General features: G+C 38.8%; 1 protein-coding gene across 6 annotated transcripts in view; it reads left to right on the top strand.

The window, feature by feature from the left end:
* The first annotated feature begins 17,810 nt into the window (after positions 1-17,810).
* Positions 17,811-19,142, top strand: part of CCDC88A (coiled-coil domain containing 88A) — a 132,090-nt gene continuing 130,758 nt past the window's right edge. For 2 of the 6 annotated variants that reach the window (XM_047744244.1, XM_047744246.1), the window contains exons 1-2: positions 17,816-18,691; positions 18,788-18,888. Coding sequence is in view for 2 of the 6 variants with exons in the window: in XM_047744249.1 (XP_047600205.1) it covers positions 18,629-18,691; positions 18,788-18,888 (164 nt within the window). In the remaining 4 variants the exon portion in view is untranslated. Of the gene's footprint in view, positions 18,692-18,787; positions 18,889-19,142 lie in introns of all 6 variants that reach the window. The other 4 variants (XM_047744249.1, XM_047744243.1, XM_047744250.1 and 1 more) reach the window with 4 other exon arrangements.

A 19,142-nucleotide genomic window follows, 5' to 3' on the forward strand; every position in this document is an offset into this window, starting at 1 on the left:
CCTGTTCTCTTGGAGGCAGCAAGGCAAAAAGTAAGATTTGCTTTAAAATACACGAGCCAAAAGAGGAAAAAACGGGGGCAGGAGGTAAATAGATAATACAAGATCAAAAAGAGAATGATAACTATTGAACTGCATCATGGGTTTATTACACTAATTTCTCTATGTTTGAAATTTTCTGTGGTAAAAGGTAAGAGAAAAAGAAATTCTCTTAAAACTTCCATTAAAATAATAGATTAAGGACACCTGGGTAGCTCAGTTGGTTAAGTGTCTGCCTTTAGCTCAGGTCAGGATCCTGGAGTCCCAGAATTGAGCCTGCCTCTCACTGTGACCCTCCCTCCTCTCGTGGTCGCTCTCTCACTCTCTCTAAATAAATAAATAAATAAATAAATAAATAAATAAATAAATAAAATAATAGCTTAAATCAGAATCACTTGACGTCATTACTATATAAAATCTTGCTGTCAGTATTCACAATATATTTACTTATTGGCTTTATCCCATGATAGACATAAAGTAGTTTCAGAATTTCTAACCCATTCCCTTCTGAAGAACAAAATTATTAACTATAGTACAATATTCATGCATAGCTCTATTTTCTTTTTAGCCCTAGTGCAGGGGTGTGCAAACTTTTTCTCTAAAGGGCCATATAGGAAGTATTTTCAGTTTTGGGTATCCTACCATCTCTGTTGCAGCTACTAACCCTACCATTGTACTGCAAAAGCAGCTATATGCAACATATAAATGAATAAGCGTAGATGAGTCTAATAAAATTTAATTTGCAAAAGTAGCCAGTGGACTGGATATAGTCTGTAGGCCTTAATTTGTCAAACACCTCCTTAGAATATGTAGTCAAAATATTGATGTCCAAAGTTACCTGGATGAGTTTTTGTCTGTCCTTCAGTGCGATTAGGTTACTCTTTTGTAATATAGTTGGGCTCATTTGCTACTATCTGTATTCTATTTTGGTGTCTCTCACATCCTGGTTGAATTAGATAACTTATTTTTTGCAAATGTGAAACATTAACATGGTTCTAAAAGTCAGCACTATCCAAGGAAGTTTACCTACAAAATTCTCAGTACCCTCTCAGTCCTTTTACCCTGTTCCTACTCTTCTTACTTCTTTTCCACTTTGCTCTCATCCACTCCCTGTAGGCAACCAACCTCACTGGTTTCTGGTTTATTCTTCCTCCCCTCTCCCTTCCCTTCACTTCCATTCCCCTCCTTTCTTTTTCTTTTCTGTCCCTCCTCCTCCTCCTCCTCTTTCTCCTTCTTCCACAAATAAGCAGATAGAGATGTATTTTCTTTTCCTGTTTTTCTTACATGAAGGTAAATACCCTTCTGTATTTTGCTTTTTGCACTAAAATTTTTTTTAAGATTTTATTTATTTATTTGACAGACAGAGATCACAAGTAGGCAGAGAGGCAGGCAGAGAGGGGAGGAAGCAGGCTCCCCGCTGAGCAGAGAGCCCCATGTGGGCTCAATCCCAGGACCTTGGGATCATGACCTGAGCCGAGGGCAGAGGCTTTAACCCACTGAACCACCCAGGTGCCCCTGCACTTAAAATTTTTATCCTGAAATCAGTCTATACCAGTTCATAGAGATCTTCCTCATTCTCTTTTATAGCTGTGTAATATGCTTTTGGGCTGCTGTACAATAGTTTATTCAATTATTCTAAGAGGATTTACTTTTAAATTATATACAGTTTTTAAAATACAAGGGTAACCTGTAACCAGGTCAAGAAATGAAACATTATTAGTGCCTCAAAAGCCTGCCTTGTGCTTCCTTCCTGTTACTGCCCCACTATCTATGGTAACTAACCACTATCTACTTCTAAGACTAAAGATTACTTTTATCTACTTTTGTTCTTGGTATCAATGGAATTTTACAATATGCACTAATTTGTGTCTCACTTCTTTCATTCAACATTAGATTGTGAGAATCATCTATATTATTCTCATCATTCATTCTCGTTGCTGTATAGTGTGCTATTTCCCTGTTCGTTTTTTTAAGATTTATTTATTTTAGAAAGAGAGAGTGGGGGGGTGGGAAGAGACACAGAATCTTCAAGCAGATTCCCTACTGAGTACAGAGCCCGACAGTGGGCTCAATCTCAAGATCCATGAGATCATGACTGAGCTGAAATCATAGTCAGACGCTGACTGAGCTACCCAGGTGCCTCTAATTTATCCATTTAACTGTTGATGGGTATTTGGGTAGTTCCCAGTTAGAAGCTATTACAAATAGTGCTGTCATGAACATTCCAGCACATGCCTTTGGGACGCATAGTCACACATATCTGATGGATATGTACTTAGGAATGGAATTACTGTATTACAGAATATGCACATTTGGCTTTAGTCTATGAAGCTAAAAGTTTTCTGAAATATCAGTTTACATTCCCACCAGCAATATGAGAGCTCTGTTTGCTCCACATCCTGACCAATCCTTGGTAAGTTCATTTGAGCTTTTCAGGTGGGTGTGGGTAGTATACCACAGTGATTTCAGTGCACACTTCCCTGATGATTAACAAAGTGGGGTACCTTTGCATATGTTTATTGACTATCTGGATATGCTCTTTTATGTACTATCTGTTCAAGTCTTTTGCCCTTTTCCTTTTTTTTTTTAAAGGACTTTTAAAAAATATTTGAGGTACAAGTTGTTTCTTGACACCTTGGGTTGGGTTCCCAGAAGGAAATCCTGAGATGAGGATTCTAGTGCAGATGATTTAATTAAGAAAGTCCTCCCTGGATCAAAGATTACGGGAATATGAGAAGCAGGATAAGGAAGGGGGAAAAGCCACGCAAAGGTATGACTTCAGGCAAAGTCCCACTGAGGGTAGTTTCAGCCTATTCCACAGGGGAACTCTGGGATGTTAGTTACACCTTAGAGTTTTTCCCAGATTGAGACAAGAGAGCTGGGCTTTCATACCCCTGATATGTAATTCTGGTACATGCTACAACATGAATAAATCTTGAAGGCATTATGTTAAGTGAAATACACCAGAACAAAAGGACAGATACTGTATGATTCTATTTATATGAGGTACATAGATTACTCAACGACATAGAGACAGAAAGTAGAATGGTTACCCATAGCTGGGGATCAAGGGAAGAGAGTGGAGAGTTATTATATAATGCGTACAAAGTTTCAGTTTGGAATGATGAAAAAATTCTAGATATGAGTAGTAGTGATGTTTGCACAACAATGTGAATGTGCTTAATGCCCCTGATCTATACAGTTTAAAATGGTTAACTTTTATGTTATTCACATTTTACCACAATAACAATTTTTTTAAAAAATTAGAAGGATCATAGACCATGATCAAGTGGGATTTCTCACTGGGATGCAAGGATGGTTTAACATAGGCAAACCAATAAATGTGAGTCAACACACTAATAGAATGAAAGATCTAAAAAAATATGATCTTGGGGCACCAAGGTTTGTCGTTCAGTGGAGCATGAAACTTTTGATCTTGGGGTTGTGGGTTCAAGCCCTATGTTGGGTGTAGAGATTACCTAAAAAAATAAAATCTTAAAAAAACTGTGTAGCAAATGCATTTCCTAAAATCCAACATCTTTTCATGAAAAAAAAAACAAACAACTCTCAACAAATTTAGAAAGAACACGCCTGAACATAATAAAAGCCATATATGAAGCCAGAGCTAACTTTATACTCAATGGTGAAAGGTTAAAAGCTCTAAGATCAGGAGCAAGACAAGGCTGCCCCCATCACTTTTATTCATCACAGTACTGAAAGTCTTAGCCAGAGCAATTAGATAAGAAAAAGAGATAAAAGGCATTCAAAACAGAAAGGAAGAGGTAAAACTGTCTCTATTTGGAGATGACATAATCTTTTATACAGGAAATCCTAAATACTCCATCAAAACCATCTTAGAACTAATAAGCAAATTCAGTGAAGTTGCATTATACTAAATCAACATACAAAAATTGTTACATTTTTACAAACTAACAAAGATGATCTGAAACAGAAGTTAAGAAAACAATACCATTTACAATGCCATCAAGACAATAAAATATTTAGGGGTAAATTTAACCAAGAGGTGAAAGATCAGGGGAAAGATCCAAACTATAAGATATTAATGAAAGAAATTGAAGAAAACAAATAAATGGAAATACATCTGATGTTCATGGATTAGAAGAATTACTGTTGGGGCGCCTGGCTCACTCAGTTGGTAGAACATGGGACCCTTTATCTCAGGGTTGTGGATTTGAGCCCCACGTTGAGTGTGGAGATTATTTAAAAATAACATCTTAAAAAAAAAAGAACTACTCTTGTTAGAATGTCTATACCACCCAAAGTAATCTATAGATTCAGTGTAATCCCTATAATAATTCCACTGGCATTTTTCACAGAAATAGAAAAAATAATCTTAAAATTCATATCAAACCACAGAAGACTCCAAATAGCCAAAACAACCTTAAAAAAAAAGAACAAAGCTGGAGAATCACAGTATCTAATTTCAAAGTTTATCACAAAGCTACACTAATCAAACCAGCATGGTAACTGGCATAAAACAGACACATAAACCAAGGGAACACAGGGCAGAGCCCAGAAATAAATACATACATATGTGCTCAACTATTACTTAACAAAGGAACCAAGAAAGCTCAATGGGGAAAGATTCTTTCTTCAATAAATGACTTTAGGAAAACTGGATATTCACATGAAAGAAATGAAATTGGACCTCTCTCTTATACCACTCACAAAAATTAACTTGAAGTAGCTTAAAGACCTAAATGTAACACCTGAAACTATAAAACTAGAGAAAGAAAACATAAGGGAAAAGTTCCTTGACTTCAGCAATGGCTTTTAGGATATGACACCGAAAGTGCAAGCAACAAAAGCAAAAATAAAGTGGAACTTACACAGACTAAAAAGTTTCTGAAGAGCAAAAGAAACTCCCAGCAAAATGCAAAGACAACTTACATAATGGGGGGGAAATATTTGCAAACCATATATCTGAAAAGGAGTTAATATCTGAAATATAAAAGAAACTCATACAACTTAGTAGCAAAAACAAAATCTGATTAAAATATTGGCAGAGGACCAAACAGAAATTTTTCCAAAGAAGACATACAAATGTCCAACAGGTAAATGAACAGGTGTTCAACATCACTAATCACCAGGGATATACAAGTCACTACCACCTGACAGGTGATACATCATATATGTTATAACCTGTTAGGCTATTATCAAAAAGACAAGAGGTAACAGATGTTGGCAAAGCAGTGGAGGAATTGGAACACTTATGTACTAATGGTAGGAATGTAAACTGGTACAGGCACTATAGAAAACAGTGTGGAGTTTCCTCAAAAAATTGAAAATAAGGGGCGCCTGGGTGGCACCAGTCAGTTGGGCCACAGGCTCTTGACTTTGGCTCAGGTCATGATCCCAGGGTCCTGGAATCAAGCCCCACATCGGGCTCTCTGCTCAGCAGGGAGCCTGCTTCCCTCTCTTTCTGTCTGTGCCTGCCTCTCTGCCTACTTGTGATCTCTGTCTGTCAAATAAATAAATAAAATCTTTTAAAAAATAAGTCAGGCAAAGACAAATACTATATGTTCTTACTTACATGTGAAATCTAAAAATCTCTTGGAAATAGAGAATAGAATGGTGGTTGCCAATGACTGGGGAGTGGGGGAAATGGAGCAATGTTGGTCAAAGGGTACCAGTTTACAGCTATAAGATGCATAAGCTCTGGAGATCTAATATACAGAACAATGACTGTAATTAACAACATTTTATTATATACTTGTAAGATTTAAGAAAGTAGACTTTTAAAAAGATTTTATTTATTTGAAAGAGATAGAATAAGAGGATAGAGGGTCAGAGGGGGAAGCAGACTCCCTGCTGAGCAGGGAGCCCCATATGGGACTCCAGGATCATGACCTGGGCCGAAGGCAGTTGCCTAACCAACTGAGCCACCAGGTACCCAAGAAAGTAGATCTTAAATGTTATCGCCACACCGAAAAGAATGGTAATTATGTGGGGGATGGAGGTATATCAATTGTACTGTGGCACGTGTATCAAATCATTACATCTTTGTACAACTTACATTTACATATGTTATATGTCAATGATATCTGAAGAAAGCTGGAAAAAATTTTAATTGGTTTCAATCTTATCTAAATTACATTCTAAAAGCTTTTTTATTAACCTGTAAATATAGCCCTGGTATCTTATTAAGTGGGAAAAAATATATATTATCTCTGGTATGATCTCGTGTGTGTGCTTGTGCATATGTGTGTCTGTGTGACAATTTGGAAGCATCTATGTAGTTGAGATTGTGAGTGGATTTTTTTCTCAATATTTTTCCTTTCTTTCTCCTATCTTATTATCTGCAGTGTCTGATTTTCCTGCAATGAAGACATATTCTCACAAGTTAACTTACATAAATATGTTATAGTTTTTGTTAACGTGTTTATTATTGAATATGTTAAGACATATAACAAGATGTTAAGACATATAACAAGATTAAATATGTTAAAACATATAACAATAATTTAATTTTATTTTTATTCTTACATTATGAATTTCCTGAGATTCTTTTTTTTTTTTAATCTTCTACTCTCAGCACAGTTACTGGCACATAGTTGCAATAGAAACTGAAGTACTGTCAGCTAATAAAATATGAAATAATGCCCTCGACGGTAACTTCCTTTCCTTTCTGCCAATAGAGGGCAACATGAACAAGTTGGTGGATTGGCGGTCGAGTTCATGATCTCCTGTCTGTCACCAAAGTTCAAGAAAGTCAATATTAAATTTGCAACAAACAAAAGCAACATAAATTGAATCTATAAAACTTTAGTAGGAAGAACTCCTGTCTGGCTTCTCTATCTGCAGTCTCACCTCTTTCCAACACCCCCACTACAGTGCTGCTAGAATTTTCCTCTTAAAGGAGAAGTCTGATATCATTTCCTTGTTTGTTTGTTTGTTTCTTTTTTTTTTTTTAAGCGGCAGATGAACCCTTTTACCTATAGGATAAAGGCCAATTCTTTAGTGTGATATTTTGCTTTCTTACAATGACTTCAACTGTCATTTCCCACAATTCTTCACCCCTGGGAAAGTATGTTTTTTAGCCACATGAAGCTATTCATGACTCCCCAGACACGCTGTGCTCCTCTGTAGTTAAATGCATTGCTTCTGTCGTTCTCCCACCTAAAATTCCCTGATTCTCCTCTCCCCATTAAACATCTACTTTTCATTCAAGGCCTGGCTGAAAATCATCTCTCCGTGAAAGCCCTTCTTGACTTTCCATTAAAACCGAACCTTGGAGGCGCGTGGGTGGCTCAGTTGGTGGGTTAAAGCCTCTGCCTTCGGCTCAGGTCATGATCCCAAGGTTCTGGGATCGAGCCCTGCATCGGGCTCTCTGCTCAGCAGGGAGCCTGCTTCCTTCTCTCTCTCTTTCTCTGCCTGCCTCTCTGCCTACTTGTGATCTCTGTCTGTCAAATAAATAAATAAAATCTTAAAAAAAAAAAAAGAACCCTGTTTCTCCTTCGAATGGCACATACCACGCATAGCACTGTTCTAGAGTAGCTGACTATAAAGTCTCAGAAGGTTCATGTGTTATAAGGAAACATCTTATTCATCTTTGTATCCCTAGTGCCTGGGGCGTAATAAATACTCAAAATGCATATTCACTGACAAAATGGACAAAAGAAAAGGAACTAAGCAGGAAGTTCTCATATCGGACAAATCACACTGGATAAAATTTTAGCCTGGCATTGCGGCATGTGGCTGGTGCTTCTCACATGTTCAGGAAGCATCAGGCCTTACTCAAGGGTTATTTTTGAAATATACAGGAACTTTTTGGTGAATTTTAATTTCTTCACCTTTTCTTAGTGCTCAGATTTTTTTTTCTTTTTTATAGTACTTGACAGGAGGGAGTCCTTTTGCACAAAAGTACACGAGTGTTATGTACAGTATGGAGAAATCCTGGTAGCACCATGTCACTTGATTTCTAGGCCAGGTGGAATTCCACTTTCCGGCTTCTCTGGAGACAAGGATGATGTACAGTCGGTGTGTACTCGGCACACTCAGTAACTGATTCCAGTCTCATTTACGCCTTTATGCTGAGATCAGCATTCAAGAGTGCAGTGAGGGCAGAGGAAGCATTCCTTTCATGATTCCACCTCAGACTTGAGTACCACACTATGTTTAAAAACACATGATATATATATCGGTAAGTAGACACAGATGATGTTTTGTGGAGGTAATCATTACTATACCATCTGTCAGGTTCTGCAGTTGGTTAAAGAAAAGGAAAGAAAAGAAATTAGTTTGGCAGGATTTGCTCCACACAAAATCTTGTTGCTTTTTGCCAATTCCATGTAATTCGATATGCCCTTGCAATACGAGTAAAAGAAAAGTGCTTTCACATTGTGCTACAGGAAAAATATGGCCATTGTTCTTATGACCCTTGTTAAAAATAATTCAAGTATGAGTTAGAGAGGACCACAGTAAAAAAAAAAAAAAAAAGAAAGAGAGAGAAAATAAAGGAGACAGAGATAGCTGGGTAAATGACTCAGAATTACCAAAACTCGAAAATCGTTTGTAGCTATAATATAATTGATACACTATTGCCATACCTTAAACTAAAAAGAAGAGAGGTGAGATCTAAAGCCTTCTGGGATCAAAATATGTCCATTGCAGGACGTGGAAACCTTTTGTTAGACTTATGCTAGTAAATTTCCACAGAATGTATGCATGCAATTATGAAAGGTGACATTAACACGCAAACAATCTCTTCCTAATTTATTTATTTATTTTTTAAAGATTTTATTTATTTATTTGACAGAGAGAAATCACAAGTAGGCAGAGAGGCAGGCAGAGAGAGAGGAGGAAGCAGGCTCCCTGCTGAGCAGAAAGCCCGATGCGGGGCTTAAACCCAGGACCTGGGATCATGACCTGAGCCGAAGGCAGTGGCTTAACCCACTGAGCCACCCAGGCGCCCCAATCTCTTCCTAATTTAGACTCAAAGTTTTCACATGATTCATGTCTTGTGAGATATAGAAGATGGAGCTGATATTACCTACTAACATTATTGCATCCAGTACCATGACTATCTACTGTGTTGATGTCACAGTGATTTTGGAAGAGGCTAATTGAATTTTATCAAATATGAGTAAAGAACCTAATTCTGATTTGTTGTCCATTTTATTTTTATGAAACAAAATGATGACTAAGGATTTCAAATAGGAATACATTCTAAACAAAGGTTGATGAATGGGTTTTAGTGAAGGTTGGTTTGTATGTAGCGCTTCCAGTTTTTGCTGTGAGTAGAGGACAGAGAGAAGAGAATCACAAGTACCCCATAGTCATGTTAACCTAATTTTGTTATTTTCTTTTAAAATAATATTTTTTAATAAATTAAATTTCCTGCTATGTACAAATCAAGTCATTTAAATGAAAGGAAAAATTGGTTATTTTCACAAATTTATTCATTTGACTGTTATAGAGCACATACTATGGACAAGATACTGCAGGGCACTGATACTGTAGATCTGTCAGTAAAAAAAAAACAAAAAAAAGATTTGGTTTATACCTTGCAATAACAGGTCATGTATGTGGGAGTATAAGCCCCAAATTTTATAGCATTTTATTTTTTAAAAAGATTTTATTTACTTATTTGACAGACAGAGATCACAAGTAGGCAGAGAAGCAGGCAGAGAGAGAGGAGGAAGCAGGCTCCCTGCTGAGCAGAGAGCCCAATGTGGTGCTTGATCCCAGGACCCTGAGATCACGACCTGAGCCGAAGGCAGAGGGTTAACCCACTGAGCCACCCAGGCACCCTGGCATTTTATTTTTAACATGCTTATCAGCTCCCTCTGTTTCATCACAGCATTCCACCAAATAGTTAAGCTTCTGTTAATCTGAAAAGAATTGCCCTCTTGTATGGCTATCAGAGAATCTATATAAATGGTTCTAGGTGTTATCCACACTTTTCACATGCAGCTCTATGTTAGATAGCTCTATTTTGGGGCCTTGAGTTCCAGTCTCTCTGTCTTTCTCTGTGCCAGGAGGCTGACCTCTGTGGACTGCATCATCTGGGTTCTCTTGCTCTCTGCTTCTCATGGCATTCAGCAGTGGGGAGTGCTGGCTGGTAATATATGTGAGAGGAATATAGAGATTGGGATATTCTTTCCCAATTTTTTCTTCTGCCCCATGATGATGGCCGTGACCCCATTCTCTATGGACCTAGCTCCCATCCAGTGGCTCCTCTAACAAAACTATGGTCTTCCAGAACTCTGGTGACAGTTTCCTCCCCTTGCCCCTTCTGGCAGAGGACTGAAGGGGATCCTCACTATTGCTATTCCCTGCGGGCTTTACCACCCTCCGTTGGTTCACTTAACTCCCCTCATCTAAATTGTCCCTTCACAACATTCTGTTTAGTTAAGTGCTTCCAGAATGCCCCCTATTTCCTGCTGGGACTCAAGAGAATCCCCCCAAAATAACTTTATATCTGGGGAAAGGTTTTCTGTGGTAACACGAGAGATTGAAAGCAATTTGAACTATATCTGATACACCAGAATGGTGGAATTCCATTTCCAAGCAATTTGAAGACCAACTCTTCTGCACTCCCAGAACATAATCATACAATACAGTTGGATGGTTAATTTTATTATTTATAAAGTTAATTAACTGACTGGAAAAGAATTCAGTCCTGATTTTTGTTTTGCTTAGCATCCAGTGTAAATATAATAAATACTAGTTGAGAGGTAGGCAAGCAATGGCTCAGGGGCCAAAGCTGACCCATTATCTCTTTTTGCAAATAAAGCTTTTCCACAACACAGCAACACCTATTTCTTTATGCATAGCCTGTGGCCGCTTTATGCCAGCATGGCAGACGTGATCAGTTACAACAGAGACCCTCTGGGGGCAGTTGCATCAGAGACCCAAAACCTAAAATATTTACTACCTGGCCTTTTACAGAAAAAGTTTGCCCTCTCTGAACTAATTGATTGAATGATATATTTGCCATTTTATTTCATTTGGCCTCATTTAGTTATGATATTCTCTCTGTCTTGTGTGTTCAATATGCTATCTTGCACATATGGTAGGTCAATAAATATTGATTAATAAATAAGGTGAGAATGCACTGACAAATATAGAGCTCTTAACCTTAGTTTTATTAAACTCAGAGAATACATTTTTATTCTTTTGTATGATGTAGGAGCCAAGTTTAGACATGGTTGTGGGAATTTGAGGTTTGATGTTTGAAAAATTGGTAAACTGGAAGTTCTACACATCTAACATATAATGAATCTTGTTATTGAAAATCCATTTGGGGAGCACTTGGCTGGCTCAGTTGGTAGAACATGTGACTCTTAATCTCAAGGTCATGAGTTCAAGTCTCATATTGGGCATAGAGTTTTCCTAAAAATAAAATTTAAATAAAAATTATGTTCATTTAAGGTGTGCCTGGGTGGCTCAGTGGGTTAATCCTTTACCTTCGACTCAGGTCATGGTCTTAGGGTCCAGGAATTGAGCCCCACATTGGGCTCTCTGCTCAGCAGGGAGCTTGCTTCCTCTCTCTCTGCCTGCTTCTCTGCCTACTTGTAATCTGTCAAACAAATAAATAAAATATTTTTTAAAAATTATGTCCATTTAAAAAAGTAAATATAAAAATGCATTTGGATTTCATTTATTGATTATATTAAGTTGAGAGGCATATTCAAATTTTGATCACTGTTATATATTTCTAATGGTGTTGTGAGAGTGGTACAGTTTTAGAAAATAATGTGAAATAAATGCATCGATATATTAATCTGTGTGTGGTACAATTACGGTTTGATATTTTTTTATGTTGTTGATCTTTCCAGATATGGCAATGAAATTTATTATTTTCATAATGAGAAAGTAAGGTAATTTTAAAAATATGAGATGTTTAGCTCCATGTAACTGAATATTTTATATTGCTGTTTTAGTTTAAGAACCTAAAGATATTTAAATTACAAATTTCACAAAATAAAATTGAATCTGAGAACTCTTCTCAAGCTAATATCTGGAAACATTCAACTGACACATATTAATTAAAAATTAGGAAATAAAAACCTTTACATTAAACCATTTTTTAAGTTTCATGTGAATTTAACTTTCAATAGAAGAGCAGCAAATACAAATCTCATATATCAGTAAATGCATTTTTATATATCTTCTTACTGTCATTCAATAAAATGGAATAAAACATCTTTGTATTTCCTTATTTGTAATAGTTACCATTTTTATTTTGTATTTTTTGGTATGAAAGCAGATCTACATTTTTTCTAGGATTAGAATAACTTGTTTTAACCCACATATATTTTCAGTAGCTTAAAAGCACCAGTGCTTTATGTAGAAACCTACTTGATGGTTTCTGCCTATGTTATTAATGATTTATCATTTATTCTGACATAGGCTAGGTTCTGCTTTAACCAGGTATTGCTGATGCTTGTCTCTAGGATGTAAAGTGGTGGAAAGTAGAGGTTGGGTGTAGGCTTGCAGTCAGAATAAGAGAGTGTTTTTTCTCACCTTTTAAAGGTCCATTTTATAATATTTTTCCTTTTCTATACTTGTTATTTTCTCCTCTATCAGGTTTCCGTTTGCTTAGTAGCTTTCCATCAGTAACATTGGAAGTGGGAATGAGTCACCTCCTATTGCGTGGGATTAGGGAATTAAAGGAGGAACCGTGCAAACACAAGGAACTGATCACATGATAAGACAGTCATACCCTGGAAATACCTGGTAAGTGACCATTAACTTACAAGATTATTTCATGTCCTATCACAGCAAACTAGTTAAAGAAATAGGAGAGCATCACCTCACCGAAGACCAAGAAACTGAAAGAAAGAAAGAAGAAACATTATACCAAGAGACACTTTTAGGCATACCACAAATTCATGGACTTTACTCATAAGAGAGCCCACAGGTTCTCACTCAAAAATTATTAATGCTTTTAGACTGTTTTAAAAATCGGTGAATTCCCTACATATAGAAAACGAGAAGCAGCAAATTAAAACGGGGACTATCGATAAAGATACTGTCAACAACAAAAACCAGGAGCTATTCAATGTAAAATTAAAAACTCAAGGGCGCCTGGGTGGCTCAGTGGGTTAAGCCGCTTCCTTCGGCTCAGGTCATGATCTCAGAGTCCTGGGATCGAGTCCCGCATCGGGCTCTCTGCTCAGCAGGGATCCTGCTTCCTCCTGCCTCTCTGCCTGCTTGTGATCTCTCTCTGTCAAATAAATAAATAAAATCTTAAAAAAAAAAACAAAAAAACTCAAAACACAGTTGTCTTGGGCCTGTGGATGTAGGTCAAACATTCATGCACTTCTTAAGGGCCTGTGAATGCATAATTATGTTAAAAGCACACCACTGTCATTTAGGTTGATTGTGAGGATATATTTCTTTAATAAAAGGTCAATTTCTGTTCAGAATATGCTGTCCAATAAGGCTTAGACAATGACACCTTTCTAGAAGATTTGCATCAAAATGATAACAATTGAAACACAGTTTGGGTCCTGAAAAGGATAAATACCATTATACGTTGCTGAGAAATAAAAGAATACATGAGGCTTATGTATTCTCCTGAGCTTTTCTCAGAAAGAAAATTATATAGACTTGGGAAAAACCTATCCTGAAAGCCATTTATTTTATGATCTCAATGTCTTTTTAGTTCTTCAAATTCACTGGCAAGTAGTAATCGCCTGCTTATGCCTCCTCTAGGTCATTAAGTTAATTAGAATAGTCTTTCTCGGAAGTTGCTCTGCTGTGAGCTCTTGCCAATTGTTAGGAATTTAAACCGGTCACCATGGTTGAAAGAACACTCTTTGACATATTGACTGAAAGTGCCCATAATAGCAAAGCTCTGTCCTAAATGCCAGGGGCACAAGGATGAATTTAAAAATGTCAGTCTCCAAGAGTTCCCCATTTACTCAGAAGAGCATGTCAGCAAATACATGCCCTTCAGAGCAAGTTACAGCAATAAAGGGAGGTTAGATACTATGCAAGTCACAAAAGAGGAAGTAGTCAGCTCAACCCAAGGGAGAGGAATGCTTCATGGAGAGGGGCACTTGAATCCTGAAGGACGAATGGGAGTTGACCCCGTAAGGAAGCAGAAAAGAACATTTCAGATAGGTGTGGTAGCATGGAATTTAATGGTGAACTAGTAGTGGTTCACTTGATCGCCATACAGTAGGGCGTTTGAGAAGAACCACTTAAAATGGGCTGAGAGGAGGACCCCTCTCTCGGTCCGGTCATCTCTTTCCAAGTTTCCTTCCCTCTGTGCAGCTTTCATGTGGGACAGAGCAAGTCTACCATCTAAGCAGATGCCCAGTAAGAAAAAAAACCAGTATGCCCATTTTACAGTTAAGGAAACTAATGCTCAGCTGATGCTCAAAGAAGTTAAACCAGACTCAATTCTCTCCCTCTCAATAGATGACATTTCTCTTAAAACTATGTTAGATAATTAAGACATTTGCCTTCTATGATCTTAGGTGAGTTTAAAATCTTATTCATTGGCTCAAGAGGACTTAGAGACCCTGTCAAAAAGTATATGAGAGATTGGATTTCTTGATGGCATTTCTTCCTAAATATTCATGAACTAATGGTGCCAACAAAAAATAAGCACAGACAGCTTTTTTGAGAATTCACAATTCAGCCATGTAAGGTATCCAGTTAAATGATTTTTAGTATATTCACAGAACTGTGCATCTATCACAACTTTAGAATATTTTCATTTTCTCAAAAAGAAACCATGCCTTCCGAAGCCACTAACCTCATTTTCTCCCAACTGCCCCAGATCTAGGCAACCACTAATCTAGGCAACCACTAATCTACTTTCTGTCTATACATATTGGTCTCTTCTGGACATTTCATATTAATGGAATCATACAGTATGGGGTAACTTGTGACCGGTTTCTTTAAAGTTAGCATAATATTTTCAGGATTCATCCGTGTTGCAGCATGTATCACACTTTATTCTTTTTTATTGCCCAAATATTCTATTGTATCAGTACAATACATTTCTTTTATTCATTTATCAGTTGATGGACATAGAGGTTGTTTCCATTTTTTGGCTATTATAAACAATGGTGCCATTTGGCTGTTATATTTGTGTTATTTTATTATACTAGTTTATGGATGTGATTGGCTCTGTAAATATGTGTCATCCACTGTGTGTTTGGGGGTGAGTCTATCACTTACTATAGTAGATCAAGATGGAGGTAAACATGGGTGCTTTTGGTATACAGGTATTATTACGTATGTGTAATCTGCAGGGGAGTCCTCAGTTATAATACGCAGGAGAGGATCTTTCTCTAGTGACTTCTAAATGGGATCATGGTCCATTCCAAACATTTAACTTCTGACCAGAAGAGAGCAGAACAAATAACTTGGAACCTAGTCAGATAGGTATGATTTTTCCAAAGTCCTTTCCTGTTGGATTTAATATTCGAAGAAAAGATGAATTCAGGGTAAATAAATGACTACCAAGTTAAAAAAAAAAAACACCTGGAAGAAATCTTGAGCAAACTCTTCCTAAATGAAAGGAAGATAGAGGAAACTTTTGGATTTAATCTTATAGGATGTTGCAATTTGAAGACCATTAAATTGTGTATAATATACAATCCGGTTTTTGCTAGACAAGGAAGTTTCCTGATTATACTCTTGAGATATTATAAAGCATTTCTAAGGCTGCTATTAAACTAGGGAATTGTGAATTGGTAGGTTTTCAAATAAGTTACTCCAGACCTCGGTCTGGTCTAAAGGTTCCTGTTTTTACAATTAACTCCTCATGTTTCTTTGTTGAGTGTGTGTGTGTGTGTGTGTGTGTGCGCGCGCGTGTGTGTGTGTGTAAAAGCTAAAGATAGACCAGGAAGCATCTGGGGCCATTTGGCTGTAGAGGGGAATATGGATTTGTGAGGGCTAGCTACTACATGTAAACTGAATACATCTATCTTAATGTGCTAACTCTTTGGTCATCACTGTCCAAAATGTCCCTAGCTTATGGTACCTAGTATTAATACTTTATGAGTTTTTCATCTATGGATGAAGCAGATGGGTCTATCTGAAGATAAACCCCAGTATATGCATGAACACTTCCATGTTGTTTGGCTGAGCTTCCTAGGGATTACAAAGAAAAGTGGGCATGTCAGGCATAGGCTGCTCTGAAAGCCATGCTTTCTTCTTGGGTGTCAGCTCTCTCTTGGTCTGCATTTCTGAATAAGGGATTGTGATTAAGAAAGACTCATCAAGAGTAGAGGGAAAAGATTGCTTGCCACAGGACAACCCAAAGCTATATACTGACGCAGGCAATGCAAGGTTCTACTCTCTACACACCTTGCAAAATGCCACATGAATGCATCCTAATTTTAATTAAGATGATTTTGGAAGGACATTTCTCTGGTCTCTACAGCAAGATCCTTTCTCCTCTAACTAAAGTAGGAGAAGGTACATTTCAAGATTTTTCCTAAAGATTCTTCATTTGGGGGGAATAATGATGAAAACAACATTAAGAACGTTTATGGAGCACTTACTATAGGTTGCCATCTAATTTAACCCTATTATTAGCCCTGTTTTATACACGAACAGAGAGGTTCACTAGCTTGCCTAGGCCCCCACAGCTGTAAGTATCAGAGCCAGGATCTGAAGCAGGCAGGAAGGCTCTAGAGCCCAGGCTCTCAATTACCTAATTAAGAAATTTTGCTGTTTCTTAATTTAGTGTTATAAAACGTTTATACTGCTACTTTAAAATATATAAATGCTCAAAGTAGAGGTTTATGTAAATGTAAAAAGCACACACTGCAAAACTGTAATACTCTATTTATTTTCTAAAAATAAAAATTGTTTTACATGCCCATTTTGTTCCTGGGAAAAGGTTTTTATGTTTCTTCAAAACGAGGAGTAACATTTAATTTTGCTGGGGGAACTAAGTTCCCCCAAGTTAAAATTACTTTGATGATTCCAGTTGTGCATAGCATAGCGATTTATGACAAATATGTAGTCTGTTTGTCACCCATCTTGGATGACTTCCAAATGTTTCCTTTTAGTAGCTCTTGATTTTGTTTGGATTTTTTTTTTTTCAATAGCCAAATAATCAAACAACAATGTCTGAATCACGTTTGCTCTAGTCAGGGAATACCAACATGTTGAAAGACAGCTTGGGTTATTTAAAATCCTACTACATTCACTTGCAACTTTGAGGAGCATTCATGCTTTAGTGACCTGGATTTTTTAAAGGAGAAGAGGAAAAAAGAAAAAAAAACAAACAAACAAAACCAAGTTTGCAGCTCAAGTCCCTCTTTTGCTATCTGCTGCATTGAGTTTGCCTACTCCGTTTTGCGGGCGAAAGCACGCTTAAGAGATCAAATCAAACTGTCCGAAAAAGGCTGTCTGCATCCCTCATGTTTAAAAGAGAAGGATTTCGTTCCCTCTCCTTCACACATCAAAGAAGGCACTCGGGGAGGAAATAAACCATAATTAGGCATGAGCGACCGAGCAGACAGACCCCTTCCTCTGCCTTCCCCATCCCCGCCCCCCACGCCCTGGCAACAGTCCTGGGCTCGAGCGAGGCGCGGGTCACCGCCGCAGCTGCAGCGAGCACGCTTCCGCGCCCGCGCCCGCCGCCAAAATCTGGGCGGCGGCGGGGCCGGCCCTCGGGGCGCGCGCGCTCGGGAGCGCGCTCATGCAGCGGTTTTCTTCTCCCACAATCCAGAGGCTGAGGCGCGGGAGGGGCGGAGAGTCGGCGGAAGGATATCGGCGCGGAAGGAGAAGCGCGCTCCCTTGGACAGAGGGCTCGTGGCTCTGGTTGGGCGGCGAAGAGCGGGGTGTGATGCGGCACTGCGGTTCTGAGGCCGTTACTCCGACTCCTCCAGAGAGGGCGGAGGAGGAGGCTGGAGCGCGGTGGTGATTTTATGCCAGGGCTTCCCAGAGGCGCGCTGAAAAGGCTGCAGGGCTCAGGAAACTGGGGGGTTAGGGACACACATTCAAGCCCCCACCCCCGGGAGGGGAAGGGGGCTGGAGGCAAGGCTTGAGGGCGACGGAGGGATGGTGTCTGCTCTGGGGGAAGGGGCGAGCCCTGCCTGTCGTTGGTGAGGGGCTAAGGGCAGGGGAGGCTCCGCGGGTCGAAGCGGCTCCATGCCCACTGGTGGGTGGAACGTGTTGAGCGGAACGCGGAGGTCGAGCCTGGCTGCCGCTCGGCACCCCTAACGTGGTATCTAACGTGGTATTTCATTTAGCCCACGTTGGGATTAATTCATTGCGGGCAGCTCCGCTGGTCTGGCTCCTCCAGGAGCTGGGCAACCTTGACGGGCTTTTTGTCTTGCTGCTCCAGCCCCCTTTCCCTTCCTCCTCCTCCAGATGCCTTTTCTCTGCCCCTCCTCGCCCGGTACAGACATTTCCAGCGCAAGCTGCCGCTCGTGGCTGCTGTCGAAGCCGCTTCTTGGGTTTTCGGCTCATTCCCCTCTGGGGTGTTTTTTGAGGAGGGAGACTTTTTCTCCCCTCCACGATGGGATTTTCTTCCTGGGCCAAAATGGACTTTCATTGATTTCTACTCACTTCTTCAACGTTTAGTGATCCATTCCCTAGGCGTATTTTTGTGGTAGTTCCCTTTTTCAAATACATTATCTGTAAAATGGAGAACGAGATTTTTACTCCCCTTCTGGAGCAGTTCATGACCAGCCCCTTAGTCACTTGGGTAAGTAGGGTGTTATTTATTGTGTATTTTGCTGCATTATTTGTGGCTGCAGAGATGGAGATGGGCGTTCGTGTCCTTATGATCGTTCTGTTCTAGGTTAAAACGTTTGGACCTCTGGCTGCAGGAAATGGGACCAACCTGGATGAATATGTGGCTTTGGTGGATGGGGTATTCTTGAACCAGGTCATGCTCCAAATGTAAGTGTTTTTTTTTTCTTCTTTTCTAGGTAACTTCTTTTCTTTAAAAAAGGACATACTGAAAACTTAGAGACTTTATGTTTGAAGCTCCTCATTTGGCCAAAACAATTCAGGTGGTTTAAGAATTAGACTTTGAAAGGGGTGATAGTCTTACGTGCCCACCACCAGCCCATTTGTCATAACCTAATAATTATACCTGTTAAAATTGTGAAACTTTAATTTTTATTCTGCAAACCGTATATTGTTACTTATTG

This window comes from Lutra lutra, chromosome 9 (assembly GCF_902655055.1).
Source record: "Lutra lutra chromosome 9, mLutLut1.2, whole genome shotgun sequence".
In the NCBI taxonomy this organism is placed as follows: domain Eukaryota; kingdom Metazoa; phylum Chordata; class Mammalia; order Carnivora; family Mustelidae; genus Lutra; species Lutra lutra.